General features: G+C 34.3%; 1 protein-coding gene across 1 annotated transcript; it reads right to left on the bottom strand.

The window, feature by feature from the left end:
- Positions 1-1156: 1156 nt before the first annotated feature.
- LOC117334237 lies at positions 1157-23357 on the bottom strand. The gene is made up of 4 exons (XM_033893734.1): positions 22572-23357; positions 5345-5517; positions 4021-4474; positions 1157-3792 (listed from the first exon to the last, which is right to left on the bottom strand). Exons 2-4 carry the CDS (start codon positions 5484-5486, stop codon positions 3375-3377), a joined length of 1014 nt encoding a protein of 337 aa, XP_033749625.1. The 5' UTR covers positions 5487-5517; positions 22572-23357; the 3' UTR covers positions 1157-3374.
- Positions 23358-25112: the final 1755 nt, after the last annotated feature.

The following is a 25112-nucleotide window of genomic DNA, read 5'->3' on the forward strand; positions in this document are numbered from 1 at the left end:
GAAACACCATGTATAGCAGAATATGTGATAAAGCTTCTGTCTAATGGTTCGGCTGAAGCAATTAACCAACCTAAAAAACATTTACCATATATTAGCTACGGTACGATGCCCAAACCAATTTTAATTGAATTGTTTTATTGCAGTGAGTTGGAACGGTGTATGTTCGAGTGATACAGTATAGGTACAGTGTAAATGATATACATTCTAGGCATAGTGAAATGTTTATCTATATAGGCAATGTATCTAACGATTAAAGGTCGCGTACCCGGCAGTAGAACCAAGCTACCTCTGTTTAGGTCAGAGGGATATCGTTCTGGCTGATTTATCTGTCGTGTTAATAATTAATCTCCAAACTTACTGGATTCTTAGTGCAAAGCAAGGCGATATGCCATGGTATATTGGGACGACAGTGTGTGTGAAAAGAAATTTGTTAATGATTGATGTCCCATAAAAATGGAAGAACATATAAAATATATACTGTTGTGCTTTGCTATAATTATTCCCGACAATAAACATGAGGCCACGTTCTCACGTTTGTAGCCTGATCACGGACAATTTGGTTTGTAGTTTAGCCCACCGTCATCAGGATGGTACGTTATTGCGGGTGTATCTGAATTTTAGCCCATAACCTTCATCAGTGCACGTTCTCACCTGTGAATCTTAATTACGGCATGTTCTTCGTTATTCAGATCAGATAGTGGGCTATTCAATTCGCCCACTGTCCGTCGTCAGTCGTCCGTCCGTTAACAATCCTTGGTATCGCTATGTCTTGAAACGTACGTGCGGGATACTGCTCAAACTTCGCGTGTAGATTCCACTTGGTCCATAGTTGTTCTATTCAATTCTTAGTGTAACCGAGAAAGCTAAATGGCCGACAGCCGGCCATCTTTAATTTTGACAATTTACATTTGTTATTGGTATTTTTTTTTAAAGATGCTTAAATTGTATAACATGTCTAACAACAAACCACTATGAACCATCTGAAAGTCGTTGGTCTTTATCACAAGATATGAATAACCATAGCCACATTAATTTTTGCGATATTGACATATTTCCGGAAAAGCACGGGTGGGATATTTCACATGTAGGTCCTCCCTGCAGCCAATTGAGATGTCTTTATCTATAGGTACGTGATTGAATAAAAACCACAAGGACAGAACACGACGAAACAATTTACTGTAATATTTATAATGATGTTCCACTTTACAACACACAATACTATTATGAATTAATCACCGTTCGGTATATACTATAAACGTACTGCTCGGTGCATGATTTGTCATCGTCATGATTCCATTCATAATTGTAAAATAGTTAACATTGTTATCACAATACTGCTCTGTAAAGAAATCTAGTCATCACTATGACTAAAGTGTGGAATAATACAATTAGACTATGCATAGTAACAGGGCATCTACAGATCTGTATCCCCAGCTCTGTTTCATCAGTAACGGAGACAGTGTCAATGATTACAGATATCGAACACAATTTACGATCGACATAACACAAGTGACAAAACAGTACAATTGTATATATCTGTGATAATCGCTACGAAAGATGGATACATGAGACTTTGACACATTCAACAGAATGACCTTAACGATGCATAAAAATATCTAGTGATCATTTATTACTACGAAAATTATGTATTTGTTTTATTTGATTGTACGTATTGTATTAATTATTACATACCGAGTCATAGATAAAATGCTTTTTGCGTAAAACCGTAAGTGGTTTTATTTAGTACTATGTAAATTCCCGCAGTCTAGTCTTAACATTGTTTAATTCCCACATTCTTCAAACCTGTCTTATTGATATAGAATATTTATTTGATTATTTTTGGAAATGTTCTAATTACCACAAATATGAAAATGATTATGCTTTTGGTTAAATAAACACTAGATTTATAGCTTCCCTTTTAGATGTAATCACCATAGTTGTCACAGTGTAATATGACGTAAAAAAAAAACCAAAAAAACCCCGCATGTTTTGGATTTACACCCATTTTGCCTCTTCCGTAATTGGAGATTTCTAGAAGAACAGTGGCTTTACACGACACAGCTACATTTGTACATATCAATCGATATATATAATACTAAATTCATATTTAAATGTGTTGCTCGCTGGAGTGCCTGAGAACATAATGTCATTTAAATTTAAAATCGGGACAAGACCTGTCAGAACAGGCGAGAGTATGGTGTAAAATTCATCAAATATTATTTTTGTGAAATTAAAACCGAAAAATACCGAAATCTAAACATGACTTTAATCTAACGAACGTTATTTATTAGAGATGAAAATATAATAAAAAAATATATGACCCGCAGGTAACAAACAAAACATTAATCAATTCTAAAATCGTTTTATTATGTTATAAAATGCCTGTTCGTCGTCAGTAATTAATCGTGGAAATTATGAAGTTAAACTATAATGTGAGATGACGTCATGTCCCAATATAATTCTAGCTAGCTATGATACAGGAATAAAACACTGTTTTTATAGAGTATCGTTCTTGGTCAGAGATGATTGCCTATACAGGTAAACGGCGACAGCAACAGTGGAATGGATTGCTTTTCAACATCAATACAGACACCTTGCATAATTGCCATTCAGTTAAACACTTTCTGAAGAAACTGCACATTATTTGTTTTGTCTCTTTACCGAGCAGCATACATATGTAGATGATACAATTGAATGTCATTGTTTTGATATTATGCTGTTAAAACAAGATGAAATTAGCGCATTAGCTAAAACATATTACTAGAAGCAACACAAGAGTATTCATTTCAAGCAATATTTATAATGATGTGTCAAGCTAAGCATGAGATGCGTAAAGTACGAAGTGCGTATATCTAATATTTAAAAATTACTAATAAATATGTATTATCGTGTATTTGCCTGGAATCACACAATTACAAAGAATCCATAGTTCACAGGACATAACGGACATAAGAATTGAACATATAGTATATAGAATAAAGGATGAAATACGAGTAATATGCGTAATACTTGGGTATGTACTGACTAGATGTACTATTAGTCTGACATGAGACTTAAAAATGCACATCCTGATGGATGTGTAGTGTGTCTCAAACTAGATTAATACCATATCAAGTAAGTAAATAACACGTGGCTAACCAGATAAACAAATTTAAGTAGTTCTACAACATGAAATGCACGAGTTGTCTCTTCAGAGACGGATAGTATTCTTTGAGGTCCAATGTTTGCTCTCGGGTTGAGTAAATGCCGATTTAACAACCTTCACAGCGATATTGTATCGCTTTGCGTTCCTATAAGTGATGCCATGCGTCAGCCCGAATCAAGCACACAATGTAAAATGTTAAGTAATCTGAATATGGCATCGTAATGTTTCTTTATGGACCCGTCATGTCCCTCGACAGGTTTGTGATTGTTAGCGATGATGTCAATGCCCAGTCATTTTGATTACAGGATGCGACCTCACTTGTCATGTTCTGCTGGCGCAATTTTATTTTTCTCATTTCCTCAACAAGATTGTGCTCCGAGAACTTCCTTCGAGATCCCCGACTCCAAGAATGCCGTTCAGAAGACGGACGGCGATCGCCTGGTAAATTACGGACACTTTTCGATCTTAAACTTTGAATTTTGAAACCGTTTGTTAACCAACGAGATATACGCTGTTTCAGGAGAGGATGTTTGTTCACTAGGTGCTGGTGGAACCCATTGACTTTTTCTTCACAGCCGTTTGATAGTTGTGTTCCCGGTTGTCTCCCCTTGTTTTGTGACCGCTGCTGAATGTCATCCAAATTTTTTCTGAAATCAAAGCAAAATAATATTTTACTTATTACCCCAATTCACATTGATATACAAATGAAATCTAGTCATCAAAATGTTTAAAAAATATTTATTTTTTATCTTGTCAACTAGAAAAATTGCATGTCCGATCAATTTGTTCATTTTGCGAAAAAAAAATTGTTTAACATTCATTGTGTAACATTTGTCCGTAAAATTAATAGGAAGATAATGCTGTTCAAATCTTACTTTGTGTTTGGGATTGAACTGGCTGTGTTTGGCGACGTAGAAGATGAGTTCCTGATGATGAAATTCGGTGGTACAAAATTGTTATTTTCAATGTCAGCGTCTGAATATCCACTCGGAATAGAACGTGGCGAGCGAGCAGACGACAGACGCCCGATTTCAACGCTTCGCGGACGTCGATGATACCCGCCAATCTTATACCGATTATTAGCTGACAAACAGACTCTCTCCCTGTAACTGTCATCGGGAACCTTAGGGAGCCTCGTTGAATGTATACGAATACTGGGCGGCCGTGATAATGTCACGTCATTCATGTGATTCGTGCCATTCACTTCCGAGTGTTTTCCATTTGGTAAATCGTCTCCTTTAGAGGTAAAATCTTCATTCGTCAAGTCCAGTCTGACTGACCGCTCACCAAAGTGTCCATTAGTTAATGGATAAATATTAGTTTCTTCGTCTGGAATGCAAAGTAACCATATTTTGAAGTAATATAACTGCTTAATTGTTATTGTATTATTCGAATATGTTAATGACATTGTGATCACGCTAAATATTAATGGAGAATAATAACATGTCAGTGTTTACTACTGACGCTTCACGATATTTATGTGTTGAAACTACCATCTTTTATTACCACGTTATTTTTTAAACAGACATATGCGTTGGCATATTTAAAGGTGCATTTATTGGCATTAAATACCATTATATATTGTTTATATACCATTTGTAAATACCATTATATGTTGTTTATATTCCATTTGTATTGTTCCGACATATTTTTTATACCTTTTTTGAACAGGAATTGGTGCTAAAATTGTGATCAGAAACACAGTGACATAGAAGAAATACTATGATGTAACTGACACAATACTATAATTTTGGTTAATATGTCTGGCAAATAGATTGAATATCCTAGCAGTATATCACACACAAACACACCTGTTTACGACAAAATAAAACGTTGTACAATTGAAGTGGACAAGTGAATCGGAGAATGAAGGAGAAAATAAAAGGCCGATGAACATTAGAAAGAGACTTTTTGAGAGATCATTGCAATCAATGTGATTTGATGGTACCAAGAAATACAACATATGTCGTACCCTAGATTTTGGTAATGAAGACCTTACCCATAGTTTCAAGGAAGTGATGGATGTTTTTAAGTATTTGCAATTTTCACTTAAGTGTTTACATCGTATGGTTGTATTTCGTTCCCAAAATAACTGGGCATTGTATGTACATTTTTGCCAATGTCGGTCTCTTAGTAATTATTTATTTTTATTCATACCGTTCTGTTTGTAAACAGGGGTGTGCATTTTAGTTTGATTACCTGAGCTGAATCCGTTCGGGAGTCTGAGAGCCTGCTCGCTTAGATCAGTGATGGATGGGTGGTAGGTCTCGCGTGCTGACTGGGAACGTCTTTGTAATACTCGGGGACACGTGCTCGACTTTTCCACATTACGGTAATACATTTTGCTCCTGTTCAAGTGAATCGTCACATGTCTGCAAATAAAAACAAACTGGGTTCAAGTCCTGTGATAACGTTACGGGGATGAATTATACTGAATAAGTAGTACGTTTTAAAACCATATGGTACTTCTGTGGTACTGGTCATATATGCAGACATATTTCAACATTTAAATTGCACGCAAATTTTGTCTTGTACATGAAATGTCATATTCTCTGAGAATTTCGTGAAAATGGTTTTTTCCCCTATATAGAAATGGTTATAACACATTGAAGTCAGGCGCATCTGCTCCGAGATTATATTGACCCTATTCTGGTGTTTACACTGTACATGATAATCTATTTCTGGAAACATTGCGTGACCAGAGCAATTGTCTATAATTACGTATACCAGGTGTTCCCTAGATAGATAATTCATTTCCTAATCGTCCAAATTATTGTGGAAAAGACATGAAATAGTATCTGGTAGATGTTACAGTAGATGTTACATTCAACATCCGGTAGCATAGATACACTAAGTCGGAAACTTAACATGTGTATAGGCTACATAAAACAAAAAACATTATTTCAAAACTTTAAACAAATACAACATTTTAAACTACCTGATGACCTATAACATTCGTTTTCTTTCGTCGTTGTGCGCCGCGCGTTAACTTTACCTTTCAAATCGATTCTCATTCTTAACGCCAAAATAGAGTTCAACCAAGTTCGATATCAAACATTCAGGGAAGGAAATTGTAATTTATATAAATGAATAAATGAGGCTGATTCGATCCCTGGGGATAAAGAAGCGGGGCCCACACGAGGTATTTTACTGGAATTTTCCTTAGAACGCTACTCCTTAATGCTTTGGGGTGGGCATTCATAATTTATATAAATGCGGGCAGTTCGATCCCTGAGGACAGAAGGGTGGGGCCGCTAAAAATGGTAACTTAGCATATATTTTGCTGTTCTTTCTCGCCATAATAGATTAAATGTACAACCAAATTTGGTCTGAAACACCTTAGGGAGAAGACGATCACAATTCAAATAAATGAAGCCGATCCGACCACTGGGGACAGTTGGGTTCTTCCCTAAAAATGTCTTAGCTATAAAAAGCTGCTCCTCCTTAAATGATTACAACCAAATTTGATCTGAAACAGCATATCTCGAATGTGTAAGTAACATACACACTTCAGATACAGGTGAGCGTCGATAAGTTTCTCCCCGTTACTACAGTTATTAATTTTGGCCTAAAGACAGTAACACCATCCATTGTTTGATACCTGTAAATACAGTTATCAGGTTAAAGACAGGAATATCCATTTTTCTATCCCTGTAAGTACAGCTGTAGATATCTGTCTAAAGACAGTAACCACATCGTTTGTTTGCTCCCAGTAACTACAATTAATGTAATCCATCTAAAGAACGTAACAACACGCATTGTTTGACCCCGTAACTATGGTACATTGTTATTATCACTGACTAAGAGCAGTAACGACGATATGTATTTGTTGAAATTTGTAGGACAAAGCCCTTTGAAATGCATATATGCATATAAAGACCTAACTACGCCATTGATATAGAGGGCTCTGTAGTGTCCTCAGTTTAAATAGAAAAAAAAAATATATATATATGCATCTGATCGACATGGTCAATAAATTCTTTACTATCTGAAAGATATATATAGCCGATTAATGCATTAATTTGAAACCGATGTAAGTGTACCTATTCTGATAGACCCTTCACAATTTCCAGAATTCAACGAAAACCCGCATATGACGCAAATTTAAGATAGAGAGAAATATATCGGTACGTCGTGTGTTTATATCACTATAACTAAAAAAATATATTGTTCCGAACCTAATAAAGATATCGAAATCGACATATTCTCATAACTTTAGCCCCGGTATAATGTAGACATTTGTCTTTCGTACAATATGTATAATTAGGTCACCGCCATATCTTAACCTCTGTGGAAACAAATATTTTGATATTAAAAGAAAGAAGTGAGTGAGGAAAGTTGTTTTATCTTCAATATGGTATGTCATTCGAAATTTATACTAACTTACCAATACAAGGAAATATTATCAACTGTACATATTCTAATCAGTTGAGTTCCATCGTTAAAAAAATAATTATACTGTATAATTACTAACAGTATGATTACTGTAATCCGAACCACAGAAAATCGACATCGTTATGGGGATGCAACACTACAATTATTATGTATCGATACACATAATCTACATTCTGGACGTAAATAAGCATACATACCAATAAATATGTCGCTGTAAATACCAAACCAATACTTGAGGAACCGTTGCCGACGCAATTCCCACAGCAAGTGATTGTGTTTCACATTGGTTTGGTTTTATATTGTTTAACGTCCTATTAACAGCTAGCATAGTGTTCCGTCCAGGAATATTAACAATGGATAATTTTGGAAAGTTAAAAATCTAGTTTATCATTATCACACAAGAAATATTGATCTATACCGATACAGAAGCCGTACAACAACGGAAGTATTTGTTTTCTGTGGCAGAACAGGTATAATTTCTACATTATCGAGTAATTACAAAGCGATTTTATTGTATGCCAGCATCGCCGTGTGTGTGTGTGTTTATGAATGCCATTGACATAAGAACCACGAAATCATTGTAATCAGTTTGTTCTCCGAAATAGTTCACAATGAAAGAAAACCTATATAGTCTCAACAGTATTCTTCATTAGCAAAGATTAGATATGATTTTAAATATCAAATTACATGTACTCTACTAGATTAAATAAAGAGATTTAAGACCAGGCAGGTTTGACTGGTTTGATGTTTGCGTATTTACATTTAGATAATATCTAATGTTGTTTTAGTAAGAACAAATATATTTTACGGATGTACCTTATCTTTAATATATCCTATGAGTAGCACGACTGAAGCGCTACATGTATATTCGCTACAAGATTGAAATGTTTTGGTTACACTTGAAAGGACAGCATTTGTCAAATTGGTTGAAGGAAAAAAAAACTAACAAAGCAAGTATAGATATATACACCAAGCCCGTTCTAAACTCTCTACGTTTTCATTAAAGTTTCAGAATTTTCAGTATTATTTTCATTATTGAAAAACTTATTCAGTGCTGTGAAATTATCATTTTTAATAATTATGTATCTCTATTACACGGATTTTTTTTTTTTTTTACAAATTATTTTTTTGATAAACAGGATGATTTTACTGTTTTGCAGTATAGAGTTTACTATTTTTATCGGATGTCGTTATTCTAGGTTACATTATGTACAACGTTGGTACATGTTACACACTTAGACAGCGCACGCGCGCAGAATGAATACAACTACATATACGATGATGTATTCATATTATATCATACAATGATTGGTTGAAATATGATACAGGAAGTAGAACAATGACTCTATTCCATATATGTATATAGCTGTCGTTAACACACAACAGAAATGCTTATCGATGGATTATTTTCTGAACAACAAAGAGCTATTACTTCCAATTTCCTTTCCAAAAATCCGATGTGTCAATTATCAAAATGGTTTCTTTTGACGTGAAATAGGGCATAACATGATTTTGTCGCAGTAAATCAATAATGTGGCTTATTGGTATTCTGAATTCAAATTCATGTGATAATAAATGGTCACTGTACATCAGCAAAAACATAACAAGAGCGACCATATGGCATATCTTTATGGACGTCCATCGAAAATGGAAAAGTTTTCAGTTTCGAAATACATCTTTATTTCATAAAGGTAATACAAATCCATTTTCTCTTCTGACAAATGTAATTAATGACGTTTTTATTTGCCCTCGTGCCTTTTCTGTTCATTTATGTGTATATTTTATAAATTATTTCACCAACAATATGAATATTCATGGCAAAACTATCAGCTGCTTAATACTATCGAGCTATTAGGTCAATGCTAACCTTTTTAGTGGCTATTAATTACATTTTTACCAGTGAAATATAACAAATTATCAGCTTGATAAAACTTGTATCACCTCTGCTTGTGATGTAAGGATTTTATTCATCTCACGATTCATATATTTATTTATTATTTTACTTGTTCAAGCTTTCTCTGTTTCACCCTAGGGATGCGACAGATCCCACGTTCTTGCAACAATGAAATGACATCAGGCGACAATTCAATAAAATCATGTCAACCTGATGTTGTGTCAGAGATATCTCCAACCTTAAATATCATCCCTCTGGTTGGAGGTATATCCACCACACACTGAATGTAGGGGATAATTCTATAACATTGAAACCTTCCAAATTGTCGATTCTTATTTAAAATGGCGTTGTCTTGTTGTCGAGCATAACGCCTTAAAGATACAACGTCAAAGATAATGAAACTGATAACCGCGCTGTTCGACACAGATTATTGTCGTCTTTCAAATAGGAAATAAAAAATTGAATGGTTTCCCGTGAAATGTTTATTTGGGAAATTATTCAATATATCTTACATACATATCCGTTTTATAGTGAAAAAAAACATCAAAAGAAAATAAAAAACAAAAACGACCCCCCCCCCCCCCCCCCCCCCAAAAAAAAACCCCCCAACAACCACCAAACAAACAAAAAAAACATCTCCACTTACTTAATAATGTTCGAAATAATCTGAATGTATGATTGTCTAATATATAGTGTAGGAATCAAGCTATTTTTGATCTGTGCACTGATAAGTTTATTTCACACCAATGATAAGGAACATTCAGAAACGACAGAGTAATTGATTGCTAGATATGTAGCGGGCGAAGGCGTGGACGTTGTGTCGATATTTGGTTTATCTCAAGTGGTGTTTAAACTTAATTAATCTTTTGAGTAAACATGCCTAATATGCTATCGGTATATCAACTCGATTCGCCATTGTTGTAAGTCATGAAATGCGATAATACTCATCACTTCCTCAAAAATAACCTTCGTGATTTGTATTTGTAGCCAGCAATGCTTACTTTCTACACTATGAATACATCACATACCTTCTCTATTTATCATGAAATGCTTCAATGCCATAAGTATTGTACGATACACTTTGAATAACAAATTTTGACGACAAACGACATGAAAATATTGTCACATGATTGTCTCCGTAATTATTATGGTAACGCAAGATCCATCTGTTTTAGGAAAAAGGATATTGCACTTATTTTCATGTGTTTTAATAATACCATACTCACATGGAAAAATAACTCATGAAAAAAAGTATATGTTGCTCTTTGTAAGGCTTGAATCATCAGATGGTATTTAAAATACCTAATAAGATATACACCTATCGAAATTTTAGTCTTATAGCTGATGCTTTGATAGAAAATTACAATAACATTTGCTAGGCTACTATCATCTATATCTTGAATTTCTTCCACAGTATAATCACAAATGGTTAGTAACTATATCTGATTAAAACTGCTCATAATCCATGTATTATGTACATTTAAATACTGAAATATATCTGTGACGCGCTACCCAGTGTTACTAACACTCTTCCTGATTATATTATTTACAGCTGCTCAAGTGTAACGATGACTGTCAAATAACTATGTTTCTGTTACTCTAAATGACAGATATCCGTAAAAACATTAACCTTTATGTTTAAAACACGTTATCGTAACTTCTTTGTTGAAATTGAATGACTTCACAATGTACACACCTGTATCAATCACGAGTGATTGGAGATCAATCTATAAATTACACTCGTTCTTAAATTCAGGTCATTGGGTCAGCGCGTGAGGTCAATGGCTATTGACTTGCACTTTATACGACATAAATATGATGTTTATCAATTAGGTTGATCTCTTATACACATGACTTCATCTATCACGCAACGGCGCTAGAATTTGCGAATTGATACAGTCTGGGTAACTATCGCACATGCGTCTGTTTATATAAGATTGCGCCGATCTACAACCTACAAGAAAGTTTTTACAACATCATGGTGAGTCTAAAAGTGCTTTTCGAAACTATTAACATCAACAAAACCTTAAGTTATTTCCCGAATTAGTCTGTATCATGAGATTTAAGTAACCATGGTTACTGTTTTATTTCAAACTATACATATGTGTCCTAATACATATTTACATTTCTACATATTCTGTCTGTTAAGTTTTGCTTTGTTGTTGCCCATATTATTCACCTGTTATAGCCCTAATCATATTGTTGAGGGGCCTTTAAGGATTCATATCTAACTACATGTAACTGACGATAAATAGACAGTGATTTAGCAAAATGCTTCAATACGTTCAAATATCCCAGCACTATTAATATCACATAATGATATACATGTAGTCTCGGTTCCTTACTCGCGGGTCCTACATTTTAAAAATCAATCGTTCGATAAATCTATAAATTAATTCTAATATACATGTATCTCTCAACCCGTGTAGTAGCAGGTAAAGAACATGCCTGCTCTATCTAACTGCATGTCGTAAGAGACGACTCTTACCCCCGGAGTCGGTTTCACCAATGTCTCCTGGTCAGAGGACATTGAGGAACCCTAGAATGCATGTTTATCACAGAAAATGACTAAAGTCGGGTCCCTGAAGAATCGGAGATTTTCTTCTGTGTCTTGTATTGATGGGACATTGAAGAAACAAAAATAGATCTTTACTGTAATTGCAACACTTTGGACCTTAAATAGTTCCTCTATTGACTCACTGCTTTATTCTTCTTTGTTTTGTTTCTACTACAGGTGTTTCCTTGACACCCGTCTTCGTATGACCCTGGCTGTTGTGAGGACGTGAATCCCCTAAAAGCTAAACAATAATATTAAATATTATTCAGTAGGAAATTTCTGGGAGAGTAGTTGTTCCTCTGAGCCGCCATTGGAATATACCATAATCGGTAACACAATCAGGCAGCTATCGTCTTTTGTATATTATTCTATCTGTCATAACCTCTAAAACATAAAAGACCTCCTTCTCTCTATACGCTCAATCGAATGATAACATCAAGGCAATACGTTGTTACGTACTAATTACTACTACTTAAAGTTCACACTGCTTTTTCAACACCTTAAGTACAGCTATAATATAAAGACGTATAGTATGGGTCGAGGTTGACCTCGATTTAAAATTGTCCAATTACGTAGCATACAAAAAAGCAAACCATTTTGAAGACAAGGTCGCTTCATAATGGTGCTACATTAATTGGAGTTGTTAAACTAGTGTAAGGACACTTATACTAATGGAGACAATATTGGAACACACATCAAATTAATTTACCATGCATTATAAAATTCACCAAAATTCAGACTCGGTATTGTAGCCATGATATAGCCAGGTCTTTAGTTGGATACATTTATTGATAAAAAATATTTTTAAATTATTGAACGGTCGTCATAATGTATCTTTTATAATGTGAATGATAAAACATAAATAGAAGTGTGCCCGTTAGAACGTTTCTATTATTCATCTGTCAGCTAGATTGCATTCATATTGACAATGAATACATTATGACAACCGTATAATCGTTATGCTAAAGTTCCATAATGGTACTGCAGCCGACAGGATTAATCTCCAGGTAACAGTCTTTGTGTCTGTATCGTCACGGTTTGTTCGTTTTGTATCAATATCGTCACAGTAGATATGTCTACACTTTTCATAATGGTGTGTTCTATGTGTACCGTGGGTTTCCCCCGGGTACTTTGTTTTCCTCCCACAGTAAGACCCGTCGCATGGTTCCATCCGGGCAAACAAGCGTGATTAAGATCAGTTGGTGTACATGTAACTTGTTTCGTAATAGTTGTAGAATAAATAAAATTTACAGTTTATTAGCGTTTTATAGCCAATTATCAGCTAAGTTATTTTTTGGGACCAAACCCATCTTTCTCCAGGGGTCGGATCGGCTTTATTTAGTTAAATTGTGATCGCTATCTTCCTTTGGTGGTTCAGAAAATATTTGGTTGTAATCCATTAAGACAAGACAGAAGAGCAAAATATTTGCTAGACCGTGAAAAAATCAGTTCATATCCATTACGTTACTAAGCAGACTGACAAGAATTACAATGACAACTGCCCTACAGATAGGGCGTAAGAATTGTAATGCATGATCGTAAGAATTTGGGATCTTATATTTCCCTTCTTTTAAACATGTTTCTTCTTCCTAACGTCTCCCTTGACACTGTCTCACATTTTGCCGTTTGTTGAGCGTTTGCCTCTTTGAGGAAGCCTGTTTGATTCTGTCTCCAAGCCGAGACATACCAGATTCTATAAAAATGGAAGCTGCTTCTCCTGCTTAGCTCGTTGTTGGTATAACGTGATCGGGTGTAATGTCCTCCTCCTAGGTGTCTTCGGTAGTATGTTTTAAAGTCACGGCCTATCACAAGGAGTCTTAAAACGAACATACCGCACCTTCCCAAGACACACACATACGCACTCACCACACCATGCATGTAGAACGTACGGGAGGCCGTCCTTAAATGACCCTAGCTATTAACCAATAATAAACCAAACCAATACAATGACAAATCGTCATATTTACATTGATGATACTACAAACACATGTCTAAATTTCTAGACTTTCTGTAACTATGCATTACGTAATATACACATACAGCGAATACGATCATTTGAATGAAACCACAAGTCTAACCTATCGATAAAATAAGGACACACAACAAAGATTTTGATTAGAGAGCCTTGTAACAGTTCAGGAAATAAAAGACCAGGAATTCATAAAAGACTTGAAACATCATTAAAAAATCAAATGTTAAAATAAAATATACATGTACATCAAAAGTAGTGCACATACCTGTACATGTGTTACCTTTATCGGATTAATGAATTAAATCGTTACCAAGTTACGTTTGAGGGGGTAATTTCGGGTTAATCATGTTCAAATGAATGCGGAGGACGATTCACAAGTTTCAGAATGGTATCAAATGTGTACTGTTCAATATTCAATATGAAATCTAATTTTGACACGGAACTGAGTGACATTTGTAATACAATGTGTGATATGTATAGACTTAAGTTATTTCAACCTTAAATTAGAACCTAGTATTATTTAGCGTTACATTGAAATCATTTTAAGGTATACCTCCCATTAACATACCAGGTACGGTGATATATTGTATTAAACGTTACATCGAGGTCACGCCTCCAGGACAAAAGATTTATAACACTTTATTAGTTTATGATACATACTCCAACTTCGATCTGTCACAATTTCTCACTTTCTTCTATTCATCTTAAACATGATCGATATATGTATATTAGAACAAGCGTCCCCTGTAGGTAGAAAGGTGTAAAATCACTCCTTAAGTTAGCACAAGTAGACATGGTATACCCAGGTATCGGAACCGTTGTTTGTGTATGGCCTGTCCTGGCCTGGGTTTTAATAGGAAATATTTACATTTGATGTGTGCCAGGTAGCTTTGGTTAAACATTTTCGAACCCTAATCCAACTTCTATGCCTAAAGGTAAACATTAAGAACAATTAACTCTGTATATGGTTTAGCGGTTTTCAGACTAAACCGTTACATTTATATAGATAAGAATTGTCTGGAAATACGTTAAAACCGGATATTTATCGTCCAACATTTTCAACAAGTATGGTTAGTTTTATATTGATGACAATTCAATAAATAGTGTAGGAGACCGACTGTATTGAGATAATCTTCAGCATTAGTCAATGCCTGAAACATAGAATCTTGCGTAGCGGCTGTCAATATGAGGCGTATTATTTTATATGATATGCAATTAAGACCTTTTCCTATTTATATGAATGTAAAAATGTAACATATCGCGAAGTGACAAAAAAAAAAAAAAAAAAAAATTATTTATAAAATATATTAAAGTTATATTTATATCTTATTAGACCGTAAAATATATTTAGTTTGGATCAGATATTTGCATTTACCTTATCAGTGCAGGGAGGTAGCTTTGGTTTTGAAAAAAAAAAAAACCGGATTAACGTTACGGTGATTTAAAAAAATCAATTTGAATTCATTCCAGAATGAGGTTTTGAATCATTTTACTGATAACCGACTCCTATCCCGAATAATAATATAAGCAGATTACAGTTGAACATAGAACATTTTCTGTCCACAATCATTATACCAACAGGTAAAGTATGTTTAAGACGGTGAAGGACAATGTTCTGGTCATAAGTTGAGTGTACGACATGTACAATAAACACACATCTCCAGAACTTGTCTATGCCCTACCCACCTGAACTCTTGTTTATGTAAACCAATAAAAGCGGTGTTAGGCTGTGACATATACGAATGTCTGTGTACAATAAGCTTGTGATATCTACTTCGATTTATATACTTCATGCACAATAACACGTCTGTATTCTGTAATCCTCTGTCAATCGCTTCACTTCCTTTGCCAATTCCCTTCAATCATTCGATATGCCAAATCATGGGTTAATATTTTGTGAGTGATAATGTGAACGGGAATTTGAAATATTTGATACTATAGACACAAATTATAGCTGTATTGAAAAACACGATTGTAATTTTAAATCCAAACAATTTTATAATCCCTTCAGGTCCTAGTAAGATATGAAAAAATACCCACCATGGTATGTGTGTTCATTATCTGAGTTGAACAACATTTCACAATACTCCAAAACTTACCCCCATTTTTCTGGACGAATTACATATCCGAGTTATACAGGCAATAATGATAATGTCTTGTGCTTTGATCGACCTTGGGATTATGGGTATTCCACACAGTGTGTAAACATTGCACTGATCTGTTTTCTATCAGTTTCCTTTTTAATCAAAGGAGAATACTGTTCGCATGTTTTCATGTTAGTGTAGGGTGACTCTTTATAACAACCTTTAACACGTTCCTTCAGAAAGTAAAGCTTGTAAAATGATAAGATAAGAGCACGATTGTACAAAACACACACTAGAGAATTACAACCTAAAATAACGGTGTGTGCCAAACAATACCTATAGTATAATGCAGTTATTTCACCCTTCTTGTACTCGTGTGTATTATAAGGAGCCAAAAGTGGGGGAAATCTATCCAGAAGGGACATTTGTCATTATATTTTTTCCGGAATACCAGGCAACAATCATTAGAATTGAAAATCTGTTTCTAACTCGATGAAATAACTAAATCTGTTATCTGTATACATTATGTGTGTTGTTTAATGATTGCCATGCATTACCTGCAGACATATTACATAATACCGTAGTCCAAACACGGATTATATCCCTCGCGCGTAAACAACTGCATGTGACATGCAATATTCAAATTCACGTTTTAAGCTGTTTGCACACAACGAAGACATCAATAGCAAGCATCGAATGTCTGTCACTCAACGGTAACAGTCGATATCAGTAAAGTTATATAGAAACAATTGATCTATATCTTGAACCTGTGCAGAAACAAAAAAGGTATCCTTATTTTGAAACTCTGTGGAGAATACCATTATCTTAAATCTTTATAAAAATTATTTGCTTGACCTTTACACATTTAGACACAATTGATTCTTACTATGAACACTTGACAAAACATATTATCCTTATCTTGAACACGTACAGAAATAAATAAGTTGAAAATGGACGTAAACAATTGAACTTTGTGTTGCACCGTTAAAAAACAAAGTCCTTCTGACTTAATTTCAAAGAAACGATTTATCCCTCCTTTTGAACCTTGAGGGAAACAATGATTCATTATCATAAACAATTACAAGGCAAAAAATTCTTATCTTAAACCTTTACAGCACCCATCGCACCTTATCTTGAAATACAAACCTAACTGTAATATTAATCTTAGTTTTATTGGTTAATTGACTTATGTTTGTCTAAAATTCTTTTTAATTGGAGATTTTAAGAAACTGGTTAAAGGTTCACAAGAACATAAGTTATCACATTCATATATTTTATTCCATGCCATGAATTTATGACGTCAATATATAGTTCATAAACGTTGCGACGTTACATTACTGGTAATAGATTAAAAAGGAAAAAACTATTTATGTGTTTTGGCCGATGCATATGCAATTTTAACTTAATAAACCAGAATTGTACTAGTCGACATTTTCATAAATGAAGAAAGAAATACTGTTCTTCTATCACAAATGATAGCTTTGTTTAAACAATTTTCTCATAATCGTCTTTGTAATTTTTAATAGAGTGGAATTTTTAATCATACTTGCATTAAAAATCGTGAAAATTAGATATTTGATACTATTTTTTTTATTTGCATATCACCGAAGTCGAAATACCTCCGTTATGTTGCATCACTTGGTATCAATTGTGTACACAAAGAGGATTACTCTCGGTAATCTTTCTCAGGCTATGCTGAAGTGTCCTTATCTAAATCTATTGCTGATTCACCTCCTTTAATCTGTTTATCTTACTTTTTGTCGTTATTGAGGTATTACGTTCTACCTAAAGTACGTTCATCAGACTACTGTCCACGTCTGAATTATAATTGATTACATCCGTCGAGAATAATTAATCTTTTCTCAGTGTTCAATGGAAATATTTCCTTGTGTAGACCGAGCTATGTGTTTCATCAGAGGACGTTGCTAGGTTGTTTAAAGCTCGCGGTATTGAGTGGCCATGCTGGTTGTTTTGAAGGATTCGGGGACTCCAATATGCACTGAACATGCACCTTCTCATTAAACAATAGGGCCAAAGTAAATGGCGATGATACAACCTAGACACACCCTGAATATCTCACCTTCAGAATGTTACTTACAATGAACATCAATTAAAATATTCCTTTTATCTGCATTTTTTACCGCTAGTATGATAAAGTATTTGATTATTCGTTTAATTAAAAAAGAAATTGGAAATTGCTTTCATGAAAAAATCATTATTTCAATATTACAGAGATCACTAGCTTTGTGATTCATTTTAGCAAAGGTCAAATAAACTGGATATGAATATCAACTACACAAACAAAAACAGCCTGACCTGTAACTAACCGCCTCATATTGACACATACGATAGCTAGCTAGGATGAATATATAATTGTACCCCAGGTGTTTGAGACGATTGTATTGTTACGCTGATGTGTATATGTCACTTTAATGACTAAATACGGAACTTTAAACCAATTTACTTTAAGGCGGGTATTAACGAATTAAAAAATAGCTACGACCAAATGACAATGAAATGTGTGACCTTAGGGTGAAATAAACTTTGTAATGTGATAACGATTGATTGGTATTCCTATGAAAGGAATTCCAAATTTCAACAAGCATTATGGTTGAGCATTTAAAGGTTTCTTCAATTGAAAATTGATGGTATACCGGTATTGATTATATCTAGCTAGACTTTTAGTGATGCATCTTATTAATTAAAACACTGGCCAGTAGCTATTGCGATCAAAGCAACAGGCTGTTTCATGTTGAAATAAGTACTGTTATATCATGTATCTTATATCATTTCTGTATTTGATGAGTTACATCATTACATAAAGAGACATGGCATTGACAATTTGAAATGGCACGAAGATATACAGCAGTATCATTTATTGTTCAGTAAACTAAACGTAACATTTTCAGTAGTAAAGTTGTCTATTGATACGATGACGATTAATTTTTTTGATATTCTTGACAAGTCTTCCGAATTACAACACTTGCTTCAAGATGAAAAATAACATAACAAACGGTTTATTCGCATAACCTTCCAATGAAACTGACAATTTCTATCATTTAATCTGAATTAAAAATACTATTTTTATTTTCTTTAAAATGTGTAGGCACATGTATTGGGTACCTCTTCGTCGTTAAACGTATGTTATTCAAGGCTCCCGGGCAAAACAATGTGTGTTTTGTATGGTATTCCAGGCTTTTGGGCAAATAATGACAACAATGTAAGTACGATCCTACTGTAAGTGTGTTGTTATTACTCAGAACTCAGTAATATGTGAAGTGGTCGCATATACCATCTGTTCCTTTAAATGCATACCATCCAGGTCTGAGTAGAGTAGACTCAAAAATCTAAAAGAAATTATGTGTTTGTTAAATATAGTCATCCTTTCACGAATACATGTATATGATTTGATGATCATAGTGTTTGTTTTGTTGTTGTTGTTGTTGTTTGTTTTTTTTTGTTTTTTTTCTAATTTCGGCACGTTATTGACGTTGCATCTGACATATCTATTGTTAATGAGTAAGAAATAACATTATTAGCTTCTCCAGTGTATCAACATCCCCAATGTATAGTCTCGTCTTTAAATTCAATTATGTACAAGTACATTCGTTATCGTCCCAGTACCAATAAATTCACCAAAACATTAATAATTACTACAAAAGTTTGTCAATAAAAGTGCAATGAGAAAATATGTATGGTGTAATTTAAACGATATTTACAATAACTGATGCGTGCGTATTATGTAACGCTATCGGCAAACTTGTTGATTCTTATAGAAACATGGGAGTGATTTGCATATGACCGCTTTCCGTGTGTGTTATTAATTTGTATACTTTTTGTGCTGATGGAACAATATTAGATAAAGTGCTAAATATTGATTCCACAGTGAGTTAAACTTATATTATAAATATAATCTGTGAATAATATAATAAAAGGTTGTGTCTGTTTTGTTTACAATGCATATAGCGATTAATCACCACAAACCCTGTGGTGATTAATCGCTATATGCAGTGTAAACAAAAAAGACCAAGTCCAACCCGGACTCAATGCTACCTGTAATTACACATCGACTCACTAAAGCTTTCGACTCACAGCTCAAGCATATCAGAACTTTTACATCCACTCACTAAATGGTTGCCACTTGGACTCATAAACCTAGAATTAATGTAATTATATGTCCGTTAACCTAAGGGTTAGATCGGTATTTATTCATTAAGATACTAGTAAGATATTGATTACATCAGGATGAGTACGAAAATACTTATATAACCAGGTAAGATAATATCTTTAACTAGTTGGATATTAATTGTTAATGGCATGACTAATAACATTGATAATTACATGTACAAGACTCGTTTCTATTGTTCTCCATGGTAACCAAGAGCTGTTGCCGTTGAGATACCAGTATTATATACATGCAAGTAGTTACGATACTTGCTAATTAGCTTGTCACGTGTACCCTTTTTCACACAGACACGGGTTTTGTTTAATCACAAACCTACGTTAATACCACATGTTTTGAAATGAAAAGATAAAAAGCTCGTGTGGGCTAGATATTTCCTTTAGACTAACATGGTAAACCAATATTGGTCTGTTTGTTCAACTTTCTAAGTCTATATAATGTTCATACTTCTTGTCGTTTTAAACATATGACACATGCGCCTCGCGGGCAGCAACGAGAAATTAACAGGTAATGAATGTTCCGGTGGGTCACGCAGTAAGAACTAAAAACTCGTTGCTTTATTAAGATTGCACCTCAGCTTTCAACAGGCTTTATTGACATTTCAGCCCGAGTATCCTACCGATCTCAGCTGTGATGATCGATTATAGTATTATTCTTACCTTAGGGGAATCTCAGTTTGTAATCATTATCTGATATACATGTACCCTCACATAGTTTATGTTCGGACAATTCATACATAGAACCGTTGTTCAAATATTTGTTTATTTAATTTATTTATCTATCATTCAATAAATTATTTAACTGAAAACGTTTGGCATGCTAAATACACACTTTCCTTATTTTAAGTAAGACGTCGTTTAGTTTTCCATAAATGCTTCACATTTGCTTCATCTGTGTTAACATTTTTGGTGCACTACACTGCCAATGCACAAAATCAAGACAAAGCCGAGCGAAGATTTATAAGAACGGACAACAGCTGATAATAAAGAGAAGCAATAATGACCTGCCACAGAAAAGTGGACTTTATTTGTTTAAGATATTGAATACTATTCGTCCATTATATTTCTGTTTCAATAATGTTCTGATATGGAGCCATATAATCACTAAAACATCAATACATGTAATTTGTGTATTGTGTGTACTTTCCATATACTTTAAGCTTTTAAAAATCATTGTATGTGCCCGGTATTTACCAAAATGTTTTAAATATATGAAGTAGGCGTTTTACAAAGTAATAATCTTCAATGTTACTCTTTCTTAAAAGTGTCGAGAAAATATTCTATTCACCTGAATCATGTGCGACGAGTAAACATGTAAAGATTAAAGATAACCCACAGGTATAAGTGCTCGGCGAGTTCTGAAAGGACTTACGCAGTACGTATGTAAGGTCAGCGCAACTTTGGCAGTAGTTCAGAAAATGTCCCTTTTGGTGCGAGTAAATGTACCTATATTGTTCAGATGTATTTAAATGTAATGTTTGTCCTCTCCCTAAGACAACTACATAGAACAAAGTAGCATTGATCATTCCATGGTAAAATACACGTAACCTGATTGTAAGACAGAAAATTAAGGTTTTATGGCAACTTTATTAATAATGTCATCGGGGTATGAAGGTCAAGTTGGTAAAGACATAATATATACAGAAGTAAATATGACAAAAGGATATATACGGAGTGACACATCAATGTGTCTGTAGGTATACGTTTACAATCCAAGGGAATTGGTATAAAACAGCGAAAATATGTACAAATATTTAAAAAAAAAAATGGTATAAATATGAAACATAGAAATATGTGTATAAAACGTATGGGAAAATAGCGCATAAAGATACAGTATACATGTGTATATATAAATAAAACACAAAACATAGATTGTTTTTAAATATGGCAACTCGGTATATATATAAATATATTATACAATGTCTAAATATGAATATGCAGCAAAGATATATGAATTGAAGGGCATAACGATAAAAGTTTCACCTGCAGGTATATTTATACAATAAATTCTAAGGAAAAAAACCGTAAATCGCATCTCGTGTGACATTCAATTACGTCACATAATATTATAACAAAACCCTTTATCTACCATAAATATTGTCGATTGATTAAATCAATTAATTTCGTTCAGTTTTGTATACAGGTTAAGAGCTGTCTGAAGCGTTGCTATAACGAGATTTGTTTTAATCTTCGTGTAGTACATTATGTTATACAGTATCTCACCACAGCGATACCATTAGTCACGGTCGCAGTTAGTATAATATAAAGAAATTAACTTTTCCCGCTGTTAGACATATGTTCTCTGTATAAATACTCGATACAAAGGGCACACTTTAGCTTACCTGTGTATCACGTCGATGTAGAGGCGAATAACGGTCGGTAGTGGCTGGTTGGTTTATCCTTCCATTCTCCGATCGTATAGCAAATACAATCACGAGTTTAAATAAAGCCTTTATATATCATTTAATGTAGCCATTCCGTCTGTCAAGACACACTTAAAATCTTGTGAATATTTCCCCTTTATTCAATCTGACAAATAATCACTTAAACTTTGTCAATGTGTTTACAGAAGTTTCTATCGCCGCTGTCACTCCAAAGCCTTTAAGGCGTTTTCTTGTTATCGAAGTCGTCCGTTCAAATGTTATATTGGTAAATATTATGCCATAATCACAACACCCTTTTTAATAGCTTTTCACCGTCTTGTAAAAACGATCACCCGAATTTCATGATACCTGTCCAGCACAGTTTTCTAAGCTTTGCATATTCTCTCACAGCAAAATTATGTTGTTAATATTTTCCAATTATGAAAGCTTCTGTATTTTCTAAAGCCCCTTTTCCATGCAGAAGTAACCTGAAATGTATTCTATTTCACGCCGATATATATTGTTTCCCTTACACAAATAGGCAGCCGAAGTTCAATCCATTCGCACACTAGTCCGTTTAACTCTCGAATGCCATTATATTGATCTCAATGATTTCTTAATAGACTAAGTCTTAAAGCGGGTAGGCACCGCTCAACGCCGCGTACTGCATACAGCCATTTCGTATATCAGGTATTTTGTATTGGATATGAAGGTGTGTGCTATATATATTGATCATGCTAGGTTTCTGATACACCCGACACTGTTGGACTAGGTATATACCAGGCAGGTTTGTGATCTACTGGCACTACCTACCTACCCGATTAAATAAGATCGTTCCTTTCCCCATGCATTATGTATACTGTAGGTTCGGGTATTGTACCTTGTGTCGTTACAGGTACACTTCAGATATATATATTAACCTTTGAGAGCGGTTACATTACAAGTTTAGTCATACATAAACAAAATTACGTTTCGTTATATAACAGATCATACACATCAGTGTTTAATCGGTGTGCTTTCTATGTGTATTTCAATGTTTCCCGCTTAGTGTTTTCAGTAGAATTTTTCGCTGTTTTTGGCTGGATATTTTCTTAAATGTGTTGAGAGAAACACTCTTTTTATTCTAATATGATGTACATTTTTTCTAAACATTTCTTCGGGTTTTAGATGTGTTTTTGCCAAGCGCTTTCTCCTCTGTTTTGTCAGGTATTCCCTTGGTTTACTGGGTTTTCTTCCGCGGGTATTTACTTTGATATTATGGTTTGTGTTCAGGGTTTTCTACAGCGGGTATTTACTCTGATGTAATGGTTTGTGTTAATGGGTTTTCTACAGCGGGTATTTACTTTGATGTAAAGGTTCGTGTTAAAGGTTTTCTACCCCGGGTATTTCCTCTGATGTAATGGTTTATGTTAAGGTTTTTCTATCCCGGGTCAGAGACCTATATTAGTATATAGGTCTCTGCCCGTGTATTTCCTCTGATTTAATGGTTTGTGTTCAGGGTTTTCTTCAGCGGGTATTTACTTTAATTTTGCTGTTATGATTTGTGTTAAGGGTTTTTCTACAATTTGGTATTTACTCTGGTGTGATGGTTATGTTAAGGGTTACCTACAGCGGGTATTTACTTTGATGTGATGGTTGGTGTTAAGAGTTTTCTACTACAGTTGTATTTGGTATTAGCTTTTTCTACCCCGGGTATTTACTTTGATTTTTTAATTTGTGTAAAGGGTTTCTACCGCGGGTATTTACTCAAATGTGATGGTTAGTGTTAAGGGTTTTCTACCGCGGGTATTTCCTTTGGTGTGATGGTTGATGTTAAGGATTTTTTACCCCGGGTATTAACTGTGATGGTTTATGTTAAGGGTTTTCTACCCCGGGTATTTACTCTAACGTAATGGTTTTTGTTAAGGGTTTTCTGCCATGGGTATTTACTGATACAATTGATGGGTTTTTTTTAACAAACGACAGTAAATCACAAACGGGTTCTGTATCACACAAACTAGCGGTAATCATATTAATTACAATGTAGCTATATAGTTATGGCGGGGATTTCAGTGTTGATTGTACTGATACAGTACATTTGCAGTTTTAAATCCGAAAATGATCCTTACAAAGTCTATGTAAATATTTACATGCATATGTATATTGGATCAATATATCGATTTTGTGTATAGAGCAAGTAAAGGTGTTTTCTTGTAATATAAGTTCAATAGATAAACAATGGTTTCTGAGTGATGTCATAAATATTTTCATTTGTTTTTAAAAGCTGATCGCGTCGCAAATGTGGCATTATCACTTCCGTCAACTAATTGTATACTTCATTTGTAATTATTGTTTACTATCACAGTGTCAAGATGAATGGAGGCAATATGTAGACAACAAATTACACTCGATTGATAAAGCAAATGTCGGTGAATAGTAGTCTTGCTAAGAGGCAACAGCCGAGACGAAGCTGTTCTTCCCAGTCTTGGGGTTGGACAATACATAATACATTCTTACTTATTGAAGTACGAGGACTAGTCT

The sequence above is a fragment of the Pecten maximus genome, chromosome 9, assembly GCF_902652985.1.
Source record: "Pecten maximus chromosome 9, xPecMax1.1, whole genome shotgun sequence".
Taxonomy (NCBI): domain Eukaryota; kingdom Metazoa; phylum Mollusca; class Bivalvia; order Pectinida; family Pectinidae; genus Pecten; species Pecten maximus.

Excerpts from the sequence above, each read along its gene's own strand:
- LOC117334237 (XM_033893734.1), bottom strand. The coding sequence starts at position 5,486 with ATGTATTACCGTAATGTGGAAAAGTCGAGCACGTGTCCCCGAGTATTA. Across the intron at positions 4,475-5,344 it reads CCCGAACGGATTCAGCTCAG|ACGAAGAAACTAATATTTAT; the intron begins GTAATCAAACTA and ends TTTGCATTCCAG. Across the intron at positions 3,793-4,020 it reads AGTTCAATCCCAAACACAAA|AAAAAATTTGGATGACATTC; the intron begins GTAAGATTTGAA and ends CTTTGATTTCAG.